Source organism: Cnephaeus nilssonii (assembly GCF_951640355.1).
Source record: "Cnephaeus nilssonii genome assembly, chromosome: 3".
Lineage (NCBI taxonomy): Eukaryota > Metazoa > Chordata > Mammalia > Chiroptera > Vespertilionidae > Cnephaeus > Cnephaeus nilssonii.
The window spans coordinates 51629540-51652116 of NC_137074.1; the positions used below are offsets into that span (position 1 = coordinate 51629540).

The 22577-nt window shown below is 51.5% G+C and overlaps 1 protein-coding gene across 1 annotated transcript in view; it reads right to left on the reverse strand.

Annotated features, from left to right (window-relative positions):
• The window catches only part of XXYLT1 (xyloside xylosyltransferase 1), a 161777-nt gene that overhangs the window by 130175 nt on the left and 9025 nt on the right, over window positions 1-22577 (reverse strand). Inside the window, exon 2 of the mRNA XM_079765753.1 lies at window positions 3381-3528. Coding sequence (XP_079621879.1) covers window positions 3381-3528 — 148 coding nt within the window. The remainder of the gene's footprint in view (window positions 1-3380; window positions 3529-22577) is intronic.

The window sequence follows — 22577 nt, forward strand, 5'->3', positions numbered from 1 at the left end:
TGCCGGGCCTCTAGTCCTATATAATAAAAGGCCAATATGCAAATTGTCCCCTCCATCAGTTCAACCGGGAGTTCGGCCAGGGGGCGGGGCTGGCTGGCCAACCGCCTACGCCCTTCCCGCCAGCCGGCCCCACTCCCAATTGCCCCCCCACCCTGATCAGGGGTGGCCCCACCCATGCACGAATTTGTGTACTGGGCCTCTAGTAAGGAAATAATCCTAATTAGAAAATAAAATCTTTACACATGTGGATATTCATCACAGTATAATTTATGATCATAGAAAAAAAACAGAACTATCTAGGTAGCTAAGAACAGGGAAATGATAAAAATGAACTCAGTGAAACCATTCAAAAAATGCTCAAAGACTATGATTACACAGAAACTGGTGATGAGCAACATGAACTGAAAATGTCATGAGACACAGCTTTACTGCTGTCCTTTCATATTTTAGTTTAAATTAAGGTTCAATTTTATACTTTGATATGTTAAAAACACTCTGAATGCTTTAAATATAGAATATGCCTCCTACTTAGCCTAAATTATTAAAAAGCTACATGTTGGGAAAATATAAGATAATCAAGAATAGTGATGATGTTTATGTATCAGTAAAGGGATAACTGTTTTTCTATTTTAATGTAGTTTTCAGATTTTCTCTTGTGAATGAGTGTTGCTTTTAAAACTAGTTTAAAGGTAGTTTGAGTACAGAAGGGCAATCCTAATGCTGTGGAGGGTGGGGAAAGAAGAGGCTTGGACACAGAGAAGTAACCTGGATTTCTGGGGCAAACACCAGACGGGACCTCCTAAGACATAACTCAGAGCTTTTCTGACTCAGCCTTCCTGGGTGGGACCAAGAGTTTATGACCCACCCATGCTCCATTCTCACTTTCCAGGAGAAAAAGAACACTGTGAACCAAAATAGCACCAATTGCACGGGAACAAATTCATCAACAAAGCCCAAAACAACAGCAACTTCTATGACTTAAAATAATGAATACAAAAAAGGCAGCAATAACGAGCCGTGACAAAACTGAGACTAACGGTGCCTGAAAACAAAGCATCCCAGGGCACACTGCGGGAATTCCGAAGGTCGGCCCAGAAGGAGGTCCGCACGCAGCCACGGCGTGCCGCAGCTAGATCACTCGGCAGAACCCCGCCTGCGGCAGCTCCGGGCTGCTTGTTTCCTTTTATGAATGTCAGGTTTTAGTAACTCCTAACAACTCTCTTCTTAGGAAGCACACTTGGGGCAGCTGTAGAAATGAATCTCTGCCGGCACACTATCATTCGTCTGGAGAAACCCAGGAAAGACTGGCATTGGGTCTGCCCGCTGCCCACCTCACACAGCTCCTTCCCCACCGTCTGCGGTCCAGAGGCATGGACAGCACTTGAGGGACACCAAGGATCTGATCTACGGCAAGCCAGCAAAGCTCTGGCCACAGCCGTGTCCCTGCAGACATCCCTCCCAGGCGAGCCCGAGCCCGAGCCCAAGCCCGGCAGGACAGCCAGAGACAGAGGGACAGCAGCCCGGGGCCCCCTAACCCTTGTCATCCACACTTCACAATTCACTGCCTGGCCCTCCCTGACACAGTGAGGCAGAAATATCTTCTCACCCCAATAATCCACAAGGAGGATTATCTATTTCCCCTCCCTCTGGTGCTTCAAAGCATAAGCTGGCCTGGAGTCTAGCACACAGAAGGGAGGAAAACGAAGGTCAGGCCTCCTCCCAGGCTTCTGCTAACTCCTGTCAGCTCTTCAGTCACAACGTTTCCTTCAAAGCCAATCACGCATGTGGGACAACGGGGCTGGTCAGGCCGTAAGGATCCATCTAGTCGACACTTTTAAACTAGATTAATCGTGGAACTCTTCGACCAAATAGAATCCTGCTCCACAGCCTGGTCTACACAGCAATCCATGGGCTCCTAGGGGTGAAGGTGGGGACAGGAGAGGTGGGGGAGGGTAGAACTGCTCTTCCCTTGGCTCCCCAAACTACAGAACCCCCAAGGGGGTTCCTGTGGCCCTGGACTCTTCCGATCAAAGCAGCTCACTAGATCAGCCTCATCATTCACAGGTGGGGAATCTGAGGCCTACAAAGGCAAATTGGCTCAGCAAAAGGCACACAAGCACTTAGGGGCAGAATTAGAACCAGCATCTATGTCTGTCTTTCCCCCCTAGAACCCAGGAGAGCAGGAACACACCTTCCTCCAGCCTGAGCACCTGCACCAGGCCTGCCCAGAGAGAGACAGCCCCTGCAGCCCGCCCGAGGGGGTGGAACTAACTGCTACTTACAGAATTAGGCCTCCATGTCAGACAGCCCTGCCACTTACATGGCTGTATGACCCTGGGCAGGCCACTCGAGTCCTCAGTCTCTCTCATCTGTGACCTCGAAGGGTGGGTGAGAGGACCAGAGCTGGCAGAGCCACGCCTGGTTTCTGTGAAGAATCACAAATGCTTGCTCTTCTCCCGGTGCCCTTGTGGTGAGCTCGTCTCCTCTCTCCTTGGGCCCCTACTAGGGAGGCTCGTGAGCCCTTGCCTTGCAGCTAAGAGAACATCCAGGGGCCTCCGTGCCGCAGGAGCTTGCTTTGTGGAGACAAAGTCTAGATGTCTCTGTGGTGTGCAACCCACCAACAAAGCCCAGCTTCAACCTCCAATTCCTGAATTCCTAGCTTACCAGGGCCCTTCAAACCCCTTTCACTTCTGGTCTGCTGGGCCAGAGCAGCAGGCCTCCACCAAGTGTCCTGGCTGTCCCCTCGGCAATGACCCCAAAACTCCCCTCCTCACCCCTAAAAGGCTCAGGTCATGTGGTTCACCATGGCCAGAAAGTGGGCAATCTCTAGGGACACCCCTCGAGTGAGGACACCCCCAAGGCTTCTAATCCAAGGATGACCAAACCTGCCAGCACTCCCACACAAGGTGGACCTACCACACACCACAGTTCTTCTGCCCTGGAGGGACCGAAACCTAGCAAATCCTTTAATTGGGTATCAGAGTTTCCAAAGAAGTCCTATTCAGTCATAATCTTGCACCTCTCACATCTAGATTTGATATTTTAAAGTCAGATAAGTACAGATTCAAACTAGAAAGAACAGGATCACAGATCTGGATGGAGGGTCACCAAGCCCTACCTGCCATTTATCAGATGAACAGAGTCCCAGAGGCTGGTCGCATGCAAGGGGCAGGGAGCCCAGCTGCCCTGGACCACACAGCACCACTCATACCATGGGAGCTATGCAACCTGGCCCCCCCCCCCCTTGATTCTCTGTGCAGGAAGCTGTTGCATACAGGGCATTGCTGGCCCCTCACCCTCTCTTTGTGTTTTAGTGGAGCTCCTCCAATCCAGGGAAACAGAGGCAAACATCAACACCAGGGGCTAGCAGCCCAGGTTACCTTTGGGCATGATCTGGTGCATGGCAACTGAGAGGAAGAAGATGGAGTCGCTGTAGTAGGTCCCGGAGCCGGCGCTGAAGTGCTTCTGCATGGCCTCCACGATGGGGAAGAGCTTGTCCGTCAGCACGGCGACATCGTGGAAGACCACCTGCAGCGGGGCAGGAGGAAACACGGAGTGAGCAAGCCGGCTCCAGACGCCCGGCACACACGGGACCCGCAGAGGGAGACAGACAGTGCCTCTCCACGGTCACCAGCTGGGGGTCCCAAGCGAGAGGTAAGGAACTGCTGATGGGAAATCGGCAGGAGCTGGCTACGGGGACGGGGACATCACGCATGAAGGGTGTGCAGGCACGCACGTGGGGGGCGTAGTGGAAGAGGAGGGGAGCGAGGCCAGGAATGGGAGCAGCCCCCAGTCTGCTTCCGGTGTCTGAACTTCAAGATGGGCCATCCTGAAGGGAGCTCTGAGCCCAGTGACTGGAAACCATGTGGAACTGTCTCGTCCTGAAGTTAGGACCCTCAGCACATCTGAGTAGCTGGCCCTGGTGGCCACGACACATTCCACAGGCCAGTCAGGTGCCCCACTTCCCTGTCCAACAGGGTGAACAGTGGCAGGGGCCCTGGAAAATGCCTAAAGCCACAGGAAATGCACCCACTGACCCAATCAGCACTTCGTGAGTGTCCTGACGTCTTGGAGGTGCTGTGAGAGGTGTAAGGACTAACCTCAGAACACTGAGGGTCCACCAGAATTCTGCAGTTTATTCTCACGTACACATACCGATCCCCATGACCACCTGGGACCTCAGGGAGGCGACATCACTATTCCAGCTCCCAATTACAAACCAGAGAGCAGATGCTCACAGAGGTTACACTTGCCTAGGGTCACCTCGCTCACAAGTAGCAGAGCCAGAACTTGAACACTGGTCCCATTTCCAAGCCCCGTGCTCTTCCCACTATAAATGCACCTTCCTTCCTTAACAGCAACCAAATGGGGAGGAAGACATCAGCAGAACCAGTGACTAGAGTGGACAACATACCAATAAGACCCTACTGAGCTGGTTTCTTTATTAGACATTAATCCATATTTAAGTCCATTCCTCATGGAGCCCCAGCCTCATTCAAGATACCAAGTAACCATGCACTCTGCTCACATATTTCTTGGAAGTTTTCCCTGCTGCCCCATGCTCCCCACAACATCTAGAGCACCCCGCTGTGCACAATAAATGCAGCCCAAGCCAGAAGCCCAGATATTCTTCCTCCCCCTAACCCCCTCACAAGAGATCTGCTGATGACCCTTCCACCTCCTCTTCCCGGGCAGCCAACAGAACAGGACCAGCCTGGAGGCTGCCACATGCTGCTCAGCCACCACCACACCGACGCCGGGGCCAAGAACCTACCTGAACAGCGCGCCAATAGTCACGGGGGAGGGGTCACGCAAATCCGCTGACTGGCTTGCTCCCGTTGTCGTGGCCGTGCCAGCAGGAGAAAACACGGGTGTGGGTGGTGCCCAAGAAGTTCTCAAGCAGGTGGGGTGCATTCCGCCATTCACCCTGCCCAGGTCCCTTCCTGGCCCAGTTCCAGGTGCCACCTGCCCAGCCTGCACTCGCCGAGCCTTCGGTGGCCGAGCCTCTCGAGCCCTGCCGCGGTGGTAAGCCACCCTGCCTGCTTTTCCCTACGTTAGGTTCTGCTTTGGGCCAGAAACCTGTTTTGATCTGAACTCACTTAAGTGTTTGCTTTTGGCCTTGGGTCTACTTAAATTTCTAAAATACTATTAAACTCAGAGAAACTTATATGGCTTTAGTCCTCATCATTCCCCAACTATAACCCTTTAAATCTTTTATGTCTTTAGAAAAGTCTTTTTTAAATGCCTTAACATTTCCAATGCACTACTTTCCGTTACCCTTTTTCTGACTGCTTTTTTTCTTATACTTTTTGACTTTTTCTTTTTTGTGGCCTCTTAACCCGAGATGGGAATTCAGGCCAGCTCCACAGTTTCCCAGCAGATACCAAATCATATCTTTCCCCTCCCACCCACCAGGACCTGCCTGCACCCCCGTGACTTCCTGACTACACAGGCATCACAAACCCTGACAGGTGTCCCCTGCCATGCCCCCTCCAACCGCTTCTAGTGTGCCTCTCAGGTAATCTTCTGTCCATACAAACTCATTTCTCTTTCCTTGGCTTCACATCCTCCGATGGCTCCTCATGGCCCTCGGTTACAGTCCTAGTTCCCCAGCGCGGCCCATGAGGCCCTGCACTAGCGGCTCTGGCTATCCACCCTTCCCGCCCTCCCTCCTCCAGGGATGGGGCAGAACTAAATGCAGCAGTCCTCACCCTGCCCACCACAGCGCAGTGTCCTATGTCCCTGCATATTTGTACCAGCTCTTTGAACTGGCTGGAGCCCCCTCTCCCAGCCCTACCCCTTCCTGCCAGCCTCCATCTGCCTGATAAACTCCTATCCAGTCTTCCAACCTTGCTTGGACACCTACCCCAGCCTTTACACAGCCTCCCACGACTCAACACGCCCTCGTGTGCACCCTCTATCCACAGGGGGAGGCTCCACCTCCCTGTCTGGCTCCTCTGCAGGTCTGCTTCTCTGTCCGCTGATGGGCACTCCGTGAGGCCAGAAGCTGTGACTGCTTTGTGCCCTGTGCCCGGCCCTTGGCCCCATGGCAGGCCACGAATCAGTACACGTTTGCTGAACTAAATGGACCGCACTTTGGGTAACTTACTAAACCTCTCTGAGCCTCAAATACAGAAATGACAACACCTACCTCCTATGGTGGCTGTGGACCACCTGGGACAGGCAGATAAAGCACCAGCTCAGGGGTTGCCACGCTGCCCTTATTAGTCCTGAGTGTTGGCATCCTGCCCCCACCTCCCTCCACGGTCCCTGAATCCCTCTCCTCGCAGGTCAGTCTTCACTCATGAGCCAGCTTTTCCCTGTGAGCCTCATTACCACTGCCGGGACCTAGAATTTTACAAGAAACTGGAGCTGACAAGAGGGCTCTCACAGAATTGGAAGCCTCTGCACTCATTAAAAAAGGAGAGAATGGCTATGTAGAAACACACACACACACACACACACACACACACAGAGCGAGCAGGGCCTGCCACAGCCAAGACAAGGGAGACAGAGACTTCAGCAGCCAGATTCCCCCCTACAAGCCCCCATCTCACCCAAAGTTTCACAGGAGACAATTACATCCCATCAGCATTAATGGATTTATGAGGACAAACTGTACTTAGTACATTGTTCCAAATGCTGTACGGTAAAGCCTGCTCCAATGAATATTTCATATAATAAATCTACTTAAAGTAAATTAATACGTTCCGTGGAGTACACTTTATGCAGCAAGAAGCAAACCACAGACACTGCAAGTGTGAATCACAACACCCAGGCCTCCCAATGTCTAAAATAGGTTGCAAACCGTGATCTCCCGAGGGCAAGGCCGGAGTCTGGCACTCTGAGGCCGCCGCCCTGCCCAGGGTCTAGTGCCAGGAAGGTGCAAAGAAGCAAGAGCAATGGAAAAAGAGAAAAATAGAGGGAGGGGGCAGAGAAAATGCCACCCTCCCTCCGTTCCTCCTCCCTTTCAAATCCCTCACATCAGAGGCGGCGAAAAGAATTACCATGTAACCTAGAAAATCAGGAATATAAGGTGACTCCCATAGTGAAGGCAACTGGCCAATGAGACCCAAGAGTGGTTTGCACCAGCTTGACTATGTGATTTTTTTAAAAGAATGGTTTATTTAGCCCGGCCGATGTGGCTCAGCGGTCGATCCAGGAACTAAGAGATCACCGATTCAGTTCCTGGTCAGGGCACATGCCAGGATTGCGAGCTCGATCCCCAGTAGGGGTGCATGCAGGAGACAGCCATGATGCCCCTCTCTCATCCCTGATTCTAGCTCTCTATCCCCTTCCTCTCTTTAAAAATCAATAAAAACATATTTTAAAAAAAAAAGAATGGTTTATTTATTTTAGAGAGAGAGGAAGGGAGAAGGACCAGGAGAGAAAAACATCAATGAGAGTACATCGATCAGCTGCCTCCTATACCCCCCTTACAGGGGATCAAGCCACAACCTGGGAATGTGCCCTTGACCAGGAATCGAACTGGCAACCCCTGGTGCACAGGATGACTCCGAACCAACTGAGCCACACCGGCCACGGCTAAGTAAACTACGTGATCGTTTATTTACAGGCTATGTGATCATTAGGGAAATAGATTAAAAAGTCAAACCACTATTTGTAACATATGTATATATATATATATATATATATATATACACATGTATATATATTCATTTATATGTATATTTAAAATGAAAATATTAATCATAAAATATTATTTCTCCAACACCCAGCTAATAAAATCACTTCTTTTTGAACTCTTCATGTGCATCCTCACCCATAAGGCCTTTACCAACCCCAGAATCCAGCTGAGTCATCCAGGCAGTTTTCCGGAACACATCATCCTGGTCATCCATTTAAGATGTTAGCTCCAGCTCCGTGTGAAATTAAGTAGGATGTTGTCATTGGAAATGGCATCCCATCCCACAAGAACCCATGTTCATATCATTAAGACAGTGGGTTTTTCATAAGCCTATAATCATATATTTGTAGCCACTTACTACCTTCCTCTAAGTGATTTTTAGAGGCTCACTTATATCCATATTCCACATTTGTACTTATGAGATCCAAACCCCAGGAATAAGGACTAAATCTGTTACATTTCTTTGCCTCCTTTTCGTCTTGATGAATGCTGCCACGTGACTTGTAGAAGCACCCAAATTCAGTAATGACAGGTTGTCTCAGGCGAGGTGTTCTCCAACTGTCCTTTGCTGTCCGAAGTAAAGCGTGCAGTTGAGAGGGCGGTGTGTAACGTGAGATTTCGAAAAGTCTCGACTCTTTAAATAAAGGGCGAGGTGGGGGTGGGGAGAGGGAACGGCTGCCTCACAGCCACCATGCACAGCACGTTCCCCGCACGCCCAGCGGGGGGGCCAGAGCAGCCAGGACAGCAGGCCTGGTGCCAGGCACGGGCAGACGTTGCTGCGAGCCTGGCCCTGGGCTTGCTGGCACCGAAGGTCTGAAGAACCAGGCCACTGCTCCCCTAAACGTTCACCGGGGACATGAAGCCATGCCAAGCCTGAGCTCAACTTGGTGGAGAAAGCGCATTTATCACTTGACGGGCCCCACTGGGAGGGAACCAGGTCAGCCAGGCTCTGGAGGAGCCAAGAAGGGAGGTGGCGGGAGCTGGCCCGGCCACAGGGAGACGCCAGGTTTCCAGGAAACACTAATGCCCTTAAGGAACAACAGCTCCTCCAGCCACAGACAGCAGTGCCGGCCAGAGGCTGTCCCTGGAAAAGCTGCCGAAGGAAGAGTGACCGTGAAAAACTGGGAAACCTACCCACGCCTAACATTCCTGGCGCACCCTCCACAGGCCGGAACCCACCTACTGCGGGAACAGCAAACAGGCGTCCACTTGCCCCGAGGGGCTGCCTGGAACACTGGGCAGGAAGGATTCTGTGTCACCGTCTGGACTCGCCAAGAAAGTGTGCCATCATCAGTGGCATGGGTAGACAAACTCACCCCCCCCCACGCCAATGGAGCTATCACCCCAACTCTATGGGCACCCAGCTTGGGCTGAAATCATGCCAGCGATGGGAAGTGGGTGCCTTCTGAGAGTCAAACACTGGCAGGCATGGGGTTCACAGTTCTAGGTACTAACTCCAACAACCTGGGTCAATTACTTAAACTCTACCTCCTCAGGAGCTCAATAAAGGACAGCTGACATAATCATCCCATTCCAATGCAATTAAAATGCCTTTTCCATGCAAGAATACCTAGATCTGAGAAAAGAATACATTCTGTAATAAAGAGCCCAAGATACCACATGCCAATAAACAGAGCTGCCTGGCTCTGAGGTGCTCTGACTAGAATGGACGGTGGGCCCAGGTCCTGCCTCCTTCTACTCTCAGTCCACACCCTGATCCCCACTAGGGGCTGCCCAGTTCTCAACCAGAAGGTTCCTCCCACACTCTTCATGCTTAACATGGAGTAGCTATTTGCAAATCATGCTTCTAAAATTACTAAGACAGTCCAAACCAGTAGGTAGATCAAACACAATTTTTATTAAAGAGGTGCTAACATATCAGAAAAAGCCACTAAGTGAGGATATCTGCCTCACAATTAGAAATAACATGCTCCCTGTGCTGGTTCCCTGCGTGTAAACCTCCTCCAGCCTGGCCGGGCACCGGGGAAGACAGGAAGAAAGGCCTCCTTCAGTTCAAGAAGCAGGGCAGGTTGTCAGGGACCTGACAAGTACTTGGCACATTCCCAAACAGGAGCTGTTTGTGCCTTCTCGGAGAGAGGGGTCTCCCACCATCCCCCTGCCCACAGCAATCCTGAACAAAAATCACAGAGTGGCTGCTCTGAGGCTGTGGATGAGAACAGAGTGGGCCCCACCACAGGCTGGTCAGATCCCAAAAGTGCATTCCTAATCTATGTGATCTTAGTAATCAATTCCAACAAGAACTGGAGGAAAAATGCTTTTCTGGAGGAAAAGATTACTTTCTCATCTACTTGCACTATAAATGCAAGAAAAATCTAACAGACTGGCCGTTTTCAATGCCACAAGCACGCCAAACACTTTTACACCTCAGGGCCTTTGCACTGGCTGTTTCCTCTTGCAGAAGGATCCTCCCAGAATCTTCGGATGCCTAGGGCCTTCAAGTGATTCAGGTGTCAGTCAACTCCTAAGACCTTCCCCTGACCACACACACACACACACACACACACAGTCTCCTGGCTATTCCATTTCCAGATTTATTTTCTCCATAGCACTTTCACCACCTGATGTACTTTTAAGTGTCTAGTCCAGGGGTCCTCAAACTTTTTAAACAGGGGGCCAGTTCACTGTCCCTCAGACCGTTGGAGGGCCGGACTATAGTTTAAAAAAAACTATGAACAAATTCCTATGCACACTGCACATATCTTATTTTGAAGTAAAAAAAACAAAATGGCAAAAACACCTGCATGTGGCCCGCAGGCCATAGTTTGAGGACACCTGGTCTAATCATTTACCACCTGTCTCTTCCCAGGCCGACCAGCCCGGGAAAGAGGGACCTTGACTGTCTTGCTCACAGCTATGCATCTAGCTTTAGCAAGGCTGCGCACACACAGTGGAAGCTCAGCAGATGCTTACTGTAAGAGGAATGAGCAAATAGATGAGCAGGGGTAAAAGCATCCAGAGAGGACAAGGCAACAGGACAACCTGCTCCAGGACACAGAGTGCTGACTCTACAGGGCCTGTTCCTGGGAGACCTGAGAATCCGCAGCTCCTTCCCAACCCCGGGACCTCCCTAGGTGTGTCACATACTTCCCAACCCAACCTTTGCCCACAGGAGAGGAACTTCTTCCCCATGAGGTTTATTCTAAACCTTCAGGAATACGAGTCTTCTTGTCACCTTTAACCTGCTGGTTAGAATGTCTCTAAGGCTGGGCTGCAATATCTCACTTTGTCACTAGGAGCTGTTGCCTAATAAATTTTGTACCCAACCTGCAAGCTGCATCAGAGTAACTATGCCCTATATTTTAATATTATTCCTGAAATTGTATCTTCAAAGGTGTTTCCTTAAATGAAGTTTTCCTGGACTAGGAAGCGATAGATAAATAGATAGATAGACAGACAGACAGATGACTGAATAATATCACTTAGTGCTTCCTGACCACCTCCAGTAAGTTTAACTCTCTTTAAAACCAAAAAACTCCCAGGATAAATAAAAAATTCTCTGAATTTGTTGGTTTCAAATAAGAAAGCTGAAAATTACCATTGATGTATAGATTTTTATAAGGAAAATACAAATCCACAGGTTGGGCCCCTCTGTAATGTGACTGTTCTCGCTTCTGCAAGACATCCTAGAGCAGCGGTCGCCAACCAGTGATGCGCGGACCACGGTGGTCTGTGAGGTCCGAAAGGTTGGCGACCGCTGTCCTAGATATAATTCCATTTTGTCAGGCAGAACCACAAGCAGCTGAAGAGGAAAAAAGAAACCTGCCCGTCGAATTTCCAACACCCATCCTCACTTTACTAACAGCTCAAAAGCTACAGCACTTCCTGCCGTCCTCACGACAGGTGTCCAGTCACCACAGAATACCTTGTCTGGTCCTCCTCCCCCTCATCTCCAATTCGCACTTTCTGCAGCACCTGCAGTTATCAGGATCTGCAGTTAATGTTAGGATGTCTACCAGATTCCCAACACTTCCTCAGAGATGAGCCATATTCCAGTTCTCTGAAACCTTGATCTGAGCAGGGTAGGTAGGACGAGGAAGAATGTAACATGAGGCAGGCCCACACCTGTGGGAAGGCCGCCCAGACAGAAGATGATGGAGGGCCCAACACCAACAGGAAACAACCAGGAGGGTGGCCTGGGTCCGAGGCTCTCGCTGGGGACTCTTGTAAAATGCAGACTCCTGGGTCCTGACCCAGCCCGGGGATTGTGAGCCAGGGTCTGGGGTGAGGCTCAGGAATCTTCATTTAAAAACCACCCCAGGCCTAGCTGGTTTGCCTCAGTGGATAGAGTGTTGGCCTGCGGACTGAAGGGTCCCGGGTTCGATTCTGGTCAAGGGTGCATGCCTGGGTTGCAGGCTTGACCCCAGTGTGGAGCATGCAGGAGGCAGCCAATCAGTGATTCTCTCTCATCACTGATGTTTCTATCTCTCTCTCCTTCACCTTTCCTCTCTGAAATCAACAAAAATAAAATTAAAAAAATAAAAGACTCTATGGTTGAAAAAATAAAATAAAAACCACCCCAGGCCTACAACTCTCACAAGAGAAGTGAGATTTATTCCTACATACCGGGCCCTGCTGCTTATGGCGGCGCTGGAGAGGGGAGGTGAGCTGTGGGTATGAAGTGTAACAGAACAGACTTCACCACCTGAAACTGCTGCTTCAAGTTCAGATCAGGCAAAGAACAACCAACAAGACCAAGAAGAGCACACTAAAGTTGAAGACACAACAGTTGATCTGAAACAAGAAGTTTGCGCCTACTCAAGAGCACTCCCCAACGCGGCCAGCAGTCTTTGTTTTCTTCAGTGCTGTGCTGCGAGACGGCCCGGTGCAGCAGCAGTTGTATTCTTTATTAGCTTGATAGATCATTTTCTCTCACTCTTTTTCTTTTTCTTAATACTAGCAACTTTCTTCATCCTTTGAAACGTGAGCTAAAAAAGAAGGATCAGCAAATACTACTGAAAGTAGTATTTGTATTTGATTATCACTGCGAGATGAGCTTTGATCCAAACCTTCTCCACAATAATGGACGCAATGGGTACCCCAATGGTACTTCAGCAGTACTGCGCAAAACTGGGGTTATTGAAAAACTGCTAACCTCTTACGCATTTATTCCGTGTTCAGAACGTCAAGCTAGACTTTTCTTCCACTGTTCACAGAATAATGGCAACCTGCAGGACTTAAAAGTAGGAGATGATGTTGAATTCGAAGTATCATCTGACCGGCGGACTGGGAAACCCATTGCTGTTAAACTGGTGAAGATAAAGCAAGAAATCCTCCCTGAAGGCCGAATGAATGGAAAATAAGTGTTTTATCAGACTTACACCCCTGAAGACGAGGAAGGGAACGTTCAGTTGGAAACCAGAGATAAAATAAATTTTGTAATTGATAACAATAAACATATGGGTGCTCGAAACATTATGCTGTTGAAGAAGAAACAAGCCTGCTGTCAGGGAGTAGTTTGTACCATGAAGGAGGCGTTTGGCTTTATTGAAAGAGGTGATGTTGTAAAAGAGACATTCTTTCACTATAGTGAATTTAAGGGTGACTTAGAAGCCTTACACCCTGGAGATGAGGCGGAATTCACAATCAAGGAAGATTCATGCAAGAATAGGCCTTCCTTCCCCTGGCTTCACTCCCAGCCACCCAGGAGCCTGCAAGTCCTCACTCCTGGGCAAGTCCTCGCTCCCGGGCGCCTGCAAGTCCTCGCTCCTGGCCACCCAGGAACCTGCAAGTCCTCACTCCCAGCCAAAGCACCACTCCTGTAGCTCCCTCCGCCCCGGCCCTCCCCCACCCCCCCACTCATAGCAGGCGCCCCATCCCACCTGGCTGCTCCACGCCTGCATATGCAAATTAACCTGTCATCTTTGTCAGATTAATTTGCATATTCACTCCTGATTGGCTGTGGGTGTAGCAGAGGTACGGTCATTTTATATGTTTGTCTATTATTAGGTAAGATATAGAATACTAGAATAATTAGTAAAAGTACTTTAGAACTATGATTTCACAGGTACTAGTATTACCTAAGGAGAGGCTAAGGAAAAGGAGGGGGGGAAGGTGAGTCCGTTGAAACTACATATTAAGTAGGTAATGCTGCAGGCCGTTCTAGGATGCTGGCAAACACCACGAAGGAAACATTCAGATGACCTGACTTCTGAGACTCTGTTTCCTCCCATCACCTTCTGTTGCAGGTGAGATGATGTGTTTAAAATGCCAAGTGCCGGACTGGCCACCAGGAGGTGTTCACAGACTGAGCCCTACCTTCCCCAAGGTCACGGGGCTGACGTCAGAACCGGTTCTACTGATTCCTGTCTAAAGCAGCCCCACTAATCCCCTTCCTGTAACCTCAGGCTAAGGCAGCCTCCTGGGCCCGTGTTACAGACCCCGCACTTCTCTAGGCCAAACCCCGCTGGGCACTGGCACGTGCTCATCGTGGGACCACAGAGAAATAAAACAAAATGTGTGTCAGGCAGCAGCACAGACAAACATGAGCTCATGGGATTCTCACCATGACTTGTGTGCTTCAGAGTAAAGGTGGCCGTGGCCAGGGAGGTGAAGTCACCTGTCCAACGTGACTTGGTGGATGGCCAAAGCTCAGATCTGAGCCCAGCCGTTCTGATTCATGAATGTAAACAACCTCTCAGTCACTAGGGACTGGCCCCACTTCGCCTCTCTCCTATCCTACTCCCTTCCCAGGGGCAGAGCCCCTGACTATGTCCACCACAAACCCAGCTCTGCCCCCTGAGGCTACAGTCCATGTCTGAACAAACTCTAGTGTAGAACACCTACTCATTCCTCTAAACTATTAAGGGCCCTTTTCCTGGATGGGTCCAGAATCCCCCTACTTTTCCACCCCCACAAGCCAGCATCCTCTCCCCCCGGGCTAAGACGGATCTCCCCTGCACTCTACCTCCCACACAGTGGCCAGTGGCCCTTCTCTACTCAAAGCCCAGAAGTGGATGAGCCTATCCCTCCGTCAAAGCCAGAACCCTCCCTGGGCCTGGCCTGGATCTGGCCTCCTCCTGCCAGTTCTGCCACCCTTTCCTGCCTAATTCCCCAGCCGCCTCCTCCGCTGCCCGGCCTCGCTGCTGCTCCTCAAACACGCCAGGCACCTCCCACCCCAGCCTTCCCCTTGCAGCTCCCACCACCCAGATACTCTCTCAGGAGCTGCCTCACTAACAGTGCCCCCACCAATCCAATGAAAAATCGCCATCGCCCCGCACTGCAGATGCCTCTTACCCTGCTAACACACCTATGATTTACTCACCTCCTGGGACACTATATAATTTACTTGTTTGCTTATCATGGAACAACAGAGAGATGAAATGAAACCTGACCCTTTTTGAGCCGCTACTTCACTGTGTCCCAAGCAGCACAATAGACAAATGATAGTGGCTCATTTAACCAGTTAACTGCCACGATATTTTGAATTTATTTATAAAAGGTCTATAGACGCTTATGGCGTACTAAGCCTCTTCCTTCCAGAATGGAAGCAGCCCAGGACAGGGATTTTTGACCCGTTCCGTCTCTGTTGTTCACTGATACAGACAGTGTGTATCAGTGTCCCGGGACCATGCTGGCACCTCTCAGGCACACAGTAAACACCGGCTCAATGAAGGTTCGCCTGGCAGCAATACTCGATGGGGCTACATGGACCTTAAAAACGCTCGTCTCTAAGAGCACCGTGCTCCTTTGCTCTGGCTTTCCTGAGCGTCCGCTGAGGGCCAGCAGCAGCCCTTGGCTCCCCCTCTGCCATCAATAATCAGCTTGGGCCGTAAGCCCCGAGATCTGAGGCCCTTCCCTCGAGCTGTATGAAAACACAGACCCCTTCACATTTCAGGCCACAGGGAGGAGACAGCCAGGCCACGGCTGCCCACTGTGACCTGCCAGCTGCCCAAGGCTCAGCCTACCGCCGTGGCCAGGAGAGTGGGCCCACTTTGCTAATCAAAAAAAGTAAAAGAAGTGGGAGAGCAACCCATGTAGAGCTAAGAAGCCATACAGGTCACTGATGCAGCCCAGCGAGGGGGCAGGTCACACAGCAGGTCACTGGGAGAGCCGGCTGCAAAGCCAGGGCCCACGCCTGCTCAGACAGCCCCAGGGGGTTGAGTCAAGACTTGAGTAAAGGCTACTCATTCTTGAGCTGGAGGGACCGTCCTCCCTCCCCTCACCTACAGAGATTCTTCAAACGCTGGGAAGACTGGTCCATGTCTCTGCACAACCAGGAGCTTGTAGCGGTGCTAAGGAACACTCAAGTTTGCCCTCAGTTTCCCCCTATCCTATTCCCAAGCTGCCCTCCAGGTACTGCCTCCTGACACAAGGTAGCAGGACCCACACCAAGAAAAGGGGTCTATACCAATGCTTGGGAGAATGTGGGTACGCGAGAGGCCACCTGGCTAGACAAGAGCTTAGCAAGATCTCGGACAGATGCTCACACCCAGGCCAGAGATGCTCCTGCAGGTGTGGAACCTGGAGAAACCCAGGCACCTGGGTGTATGCAGATGTGTCCCTGCATGGTCACTGAAGCAGTGTTTGTGATAGCAAAACACTGCCATCTGTCAGAGGGACAACGCATAAACTGAGCTCTACCCATAACAAAATCCTACACAGCAGTGACAAGGACCAAAGACCTACATGTATCAATATGGAAGAAATATCAAGAGGATGGTGTATGAGATCATTTATATAACTGCTTAAAATACAAAGCAATGAAATACACACTGAGTGGCCAGATTATTATGATCTCTGAACGCATAATAATCTGGCCACTCAGAGTGTGTGTGTGTGTGTGTGTGTGTGTGTGTGTATGTGTGTGTGTGTATATATATATACATATATACATATATATATTAGAGGTCCGGTGCATGAATTCGTGCATGGGTGGGGTCCGGCCAGCCTGGCCAGGGGGAGGGGACATGGGCGGTTGGCTGGCCAGCCTGCTGGTCAAACTCCTGGTTGAGGGGACAATTTGCATATTAGCCTTTTATTATATAGGATATACACTGAGTGACCAGATTATTATGCGTTCAGAGATCATAATACTCTGTCCACTCAGTGTATATTCCTTATAGACACACATATATGTGGTAAAAGTAAAGGTACAAAACCCCAAATTCCATAAAGCACACTACCTTCTTGTGTGTGATAGAGAACAAACACCTCAGGAGGGAGTAGGATAGAGCAGAATTAGGGGTGGGCTTCAGGTAAATCTATAATATTTTATTTCTTTTTTTAAAAGTATCTAAGCAAATATGGCAAACTGTTAGCTCCAGTTTAACCTATATAGTAGGGAAATAAGTGTCTATTACATTTTTTCTGAATTTTTCTATATTTTGATATCTCAGAATTTAATGTATAAAAAAATACTAAAAGTAACATTTTAAAAAAATGAAATACGACATAAGAGGAGAGAAAGCAGGATTATGCAATGTAAATTAGCTGGCAACACTCTTTATAATAGAAAGGCAAGAGAGTGAGCATCGAGGAGCATTACTGCTGGGTCCTGACTTCCACATATTAATTGGTGGTGCAGGAGCATTTAGGATTGTCAAGTGTACCTTGAGGAGAGTTAAGGAAGGGTTCCTGGGAGCAATTCAAAAGAAGGAAAAAACCATAGACACCGCAATGTTCTCAGTGGTGTTATTTAGTGTTAAAACTCAGAAACCCACAGAATAGTTTACAAAAGAAATGTGACAATAACTTACACGACAGCCATACAGTCAGCGCAAGACAAGACAGAAGACAGGAAAACGCTTATGGGATGCCCCCCACGCTGCGTCCCATGTTAACGTGAAATGAGCAGAGACTCGAATTCCCCCACCACACCTAACGTACGCCTGCAAAGGAGACATGGAAAATTCTGATGGTTCCTTAGGTTTGGGGTTGATACTCTCTGTAGAAGCCGGTCACGGTGGGCTCCCAGGGGGCCCTGGAACTGCTCCCAACTGCCCACTTTCCTCTAAGCCTTTTCTCCTCCCACCCCTCGGCCCAGGATTCCTCAGAGCTGTGTATAGCATAGGTCAGCTCACATAAGGGGAGCCCACTCCCCAGCACCCAGAGATCCTTGTAACAGACACGGCAGGACTAGGGTTGACAGGGTGCAGACCTGGAAGTGAGACAGCAGCAGGATTCTCTACAGGACCAACCGCATCACATACATGGGCTGGGCCCGGGGGGCTAGCAGGGCCGGGCAAAGGGACAGTGGGTGCCTTTCAGAAGGTTCGGGGGCCTGCAGCTGAGGAGGCCCACTCAGCTTTATTCTGCAGCAGCCACTCAAGTGAGGCATGAAGCAAAGCCATTCAATGTACACAAAACACAGGCGAAGGCTGGGCAGTCACCGGTGGATGAGAAAAGTGTGTCAGGCCAGGAGCAAAAGCAGAAGGCAAACAAGCACAGAAAGACCAGCATAACCCAGAACTGGCCTCAGAAATAACAAGAGGGACAGTCGGCAGGGAGAGAGCAGGAGCAGGAGACCTGGTCCCAGACCCCTTGTCCGCTGACCAGCCGTGTGGCCTGGAACAAGTTGCTTGGCTTCTCTGGGCCCCAGGATCCCAATAGGTAACAGGAAGGGACAGGACTGCATGGCCTTTCCAATCCCCTCCAGCCCTGACCTCTGGCGGCCTGCTGCTGAATGAGGGAGAGGGGCTCAAAACATCACGGTCCTCTAAGATCCCTCACACTAGCCAGAGGCCGCCAGCTGTAGGGTCGTGTGTGAGGGGACGGAGGCTCCGGTGGGTTACAGCCAGGACCACACGGCTGCCAAATGTCACAGACCTCATCTGAGCCCAAGTCTTGGGCTCCAAGCCATGCGCCCCTGCCCCGGGGCCTCTCCTTGGCAGGCTCGGGACAGAGGCTGCTGGTGGTGGACGTACAGTGAGCTGAGTGAGGAGAGAAAGAACAAGGGTGCTCCCAGGCCCAGGCCGGGCCAGAGAAGGGCAACAGAGGCCAGCCTCTGGGACAATCCTCCAACCGCCCAACCTGATCACTTAATAGGGCTGCTTAGCTGTAATTACCCCACGACATAAAGCAAATGGCTTTCATTTATAAGACATTAGGTTAAAGGCAGGCTTTGTGCCAGGTGACAGGGCTCTCTGGCCTGGGGAAGAGGGTTGGAAGGTGAGGTTGCCCCAGGCATCCTGACCCGTCCTCAGCAGCCCACGGGCCAGTGTGTGACTGGGAGGCCAAAGGCAAGGGCCGTGGACAGGGAAAGGTGTGAGGAGGGAAAGCAGGGAGCCCTTCCAGGTACTCCCTGCCCTCCAGTCCTCTGAGTGCCTGTGTGGGGCCGCAGGTGCAGGAGGCCTCCGTTCTCAGCCCCTCCCGCTGCGGCCCAGCTCTTCCCACCCCCTCCAGAGACAGACTGGGGACGCTCCCATTCACCGCACTACGTGGCCCTGAGATGGGAGTCCGAGCCCACCTGTCGGCCACACTCGCGCTGCCTGCCAGGATCAGCACACAGGTCACTGTACCCTCCCACCATGCCTGCGTCTGGGGATTTGGACCACTCACCCAACTTCCCACTAAACGCCGGGACACCTGGGCCGCAAGAGCTCGTGGTGGGTGAGAGGGGCCCCACCTACCAGGACACAGAGCTGCAAGCGACACATTTCCCCTTTTTAAGAGGAAGCCCGCCTCCCCGCACCCGGAGGGCACATGCTAGGTGTGATGAGACCCCAGATGGAGCGGAAAGGATGAGGCAGCGCCTGTGGAAACTGGGCTGTGCTGGGGTCACAGGGCGGACCGAGGAGGGTCCAGGAGGCTCGTGTGCGCAGTCACACCCGTCCCCATCCACCCTCTTCCCTCTGCTGAACTGCAGGGAAGCGCTGAAGGCCTCTCCATCCAGGACCCAACCATCCCAGCTTTGCATCCACCCTTTTCAAAGCGCCTCATCAAAGCAGGTTTACACCACACGCAGGAAGGAAACGACCGCCCACAATCACCGCGCAGACGCCCTTTCATTTCAGTCTTCCTTTCTAAAACACTGGGGGAGCTGTGCTGGACGGAGGCTAGTGGAGAAAGAACAAAAACTGCTCTGCGTAAGGCCTGGGTTTGCAAGGTGGCAGAAACAGCGCGGGCGGGCTGCAGGCGCCGTGCTCCGACCACGGTGCAACGGCGCCCTCCAGCGGCCGCGCGGTGCGGCGCACACGGCTCCTCAGAGCAGTGAAGTGACCTAGCCTTGGGGCAGGAGAGCACTCCGCCCACGACTGGGTCTCAGGGAGGCGTGGTGACTCGCAGGAAAGGCAACGCCTCCTCCTCCAGGCGGGAAGGCCCGCGCAGATTCCAGCTCCTGAGCTCCCTCCAGCGCGCACCCCCAAGCAGGACACACCAGGTTTTCCTCCAGTGAATATTGCTCCCCTGATACTGACTCCCCTGTTGATCTCAGGCACAGGGCAGCTGGAAAATCAACCCCGAGGGACCTACAAAAGTTTGGCCTCCTGGAGATCAGTGTGATGCCTTCACTCCCCAGCCAGAGATATCTATAGGGACACAGGGAGATGAGGCCCAGCTGAGATGGGTGAAAACAGGCCCTTACCCTGCCTCTGCGTGGGAGTTAGGGTGAGCTGGCTCTCACCTCCCCTTCCAAAAGGGGCCGGAAGCTGCTGATAACACCGACCCTCAAACAGTGGAGGAAAGGGCCTGGGCTGGTCCTCACCCAGCTCTGGGTGGACCTGAACTAGTCGCTGTCACTCCACCTCGGGTCTGTCAGCTCACTGGAGGACTGGCTGCACAGAGGTCCAGCGTTTTCTTCCCGCTCCCATGATTGTGGACTCTGCAAGGCTCTGTGAAGCGAGTGAGCCTGAAGCTGCACTTCCAGCAGACAGCCGCTGCTCAGACTGAATGTATTTATTAGGGGCAGCTGGGCTGGAGATGACAGACTGTGAGGTAGGCTGCAGCCCACCCCCCAGCACTCCCTGACTTGCAGTGTCTCCTACTCCCCAAGTCATGTCACCTAGTCCGGCCTCACGGTTTAGTGTGGGAAATCAAGTACGACACCAGGCATCTCAAACTTGGGGATGCCTTTATGGCTGACAGTGATGCCCAGATGAGACGTTGGTGAAAGCACTTTTGTAAGCTCTGAAGTGCTGGGAGAAAACGGTTGCTACTATGATTCTCCCCCTTTTTAAGAGAAAGCCCGTTCTGAGCCCCTCCCACTACATAGTAGTAAGACTTCCTCTTTCATTTTAGGTAGAACATGACGGTACATATCAGAAATTTCTAAACCATGTTCTTCGAAATACAAGTGTTTCCAGGGAAACATTGCAGGGTGAGGAGCGTCAAGGTACCTGTTTTTTCTTGTAAAATGCATTTTAGTAAATATGTAAGAAAAATACCAAATAAATTCATTTGTTTGTCCTTATCAATATACTAGTGGCCCAGTGCATGAAATTCGTGCACGGGGGGGGGGGGGGGGAGGGGGTTCCCTCAGCCCAGCCTGCCCCTTCTCACAGACTGGGAGCCCTCAGGGGATGTCCTACTGATGGCTTAGGCCCGCTCCCCATGGGGAGCGGGCCTAAGCCGCAGTCTGGCCTCCCTCTGCGGGAGGTGACCGGGCTGATCAGGGGAAGATGCCAGCCCCATCACCCCACTGCTGCAGCCACTGCCAGCCACCGCAGCCTCCAAGGTGTTTGCATCAACACGGACTCCAGTCCCTTCACCAAGAAAAAATGACAACTTTCTTTAGGCATTTTCAAGATGTGTCTTTCATAGGATATGACATTTCTTTTTTTTTTTTTAATTTTTTTATCCTCACCTGAGGATATGTTTACATAGATTTTTAGAGTGTGGAAGAGAGAGAGAGAGACAGAAAGAAACATCAATGTGAGAGGGACACTTTGATTGGTTGCCTCCTGCATCAGCCCTGACCTGGGCCCTGGCCAGGGAGGAGCCTGTAACCTAGGTACATGCCCTTGATCAGAATCGAACCCGGACCCTGCGGTTGACAGGCCAAGGCTCTATCCACTGAGCCAAACCGGCTAGGGTAGGATATGACATTTCTTAGCCCCTCCAGCAGCGGAGTGTGGTGGAAAAACCCTAGATCACCTACTTGGATTCTTATTACCCAAGTTACCAAGAACACTGCAAGTGGCGGCGTATAGGGAGCTTAGCCAACGCGCGGTCAGAAAAGGTGTTTACGCTCAAACTGGTTTGGCTCAGTGGATAGAGCGTCGGCCTGCAGACTGAAGGGTCCCAGGTTTGATTCCGGTCAAGGGCATGTACCTTGGTTGGGGGCACATCCCCAGTGGGGAGTGTGCAGGAGGCAGCTGATCGATGTTTCTCTCTCATCCATGTTTCCGACTATCTATCCCTCTCCCCTCTTCTCCATAAAAAAATCAATAAGATATATTTTTTAAAAAAAGAAAAGAAAAGGTGTTTCCTCTGCAGCTCATGCGCAGAGGACCCCCTGCGTTGTGTCCACTGGGCTAGGGGTGTGTCCCCGCCGCCCGGGAGGGGCACGCCCCCGAGGCTGGCATCCAGCCCCGAGTTGTGGGCACCGGGCTTGGGGGCATGCGGAGACCCCGGGCCGTGCGGCAGCCGCCAGATCTCTGCACACCCCTGAGGCCGGCAGCCAGCCCCACATTGTGGGCGCCGGGCTGGGGGCGTGGACCCGGGCTGCCACTTGGCGCCAGCACACGGACAAGCGGCCGCCCCGCCCCCAGTCTCTTGGCACCTGTGCCCGTAGGCCCGGAGTGGCCGGGGGCGTTCTGGGACCCCGGATGCTCAGGGCCTACGCACGGGCCTACAGGCTAGGAGCAGCCTGGGTCCCAAGGATGTTCCTAGGACACAGGCCACTCGGCGCCTGTGTATGCAAAAACCCACCATCTTTGTCGGGTTAATTTGTATACTCACTCCTGATTGACTGGTGAGCGTAGCGGAGGTATGGTCAATTTACATGTTTCTCTTTTATTATATAGGAGGATAA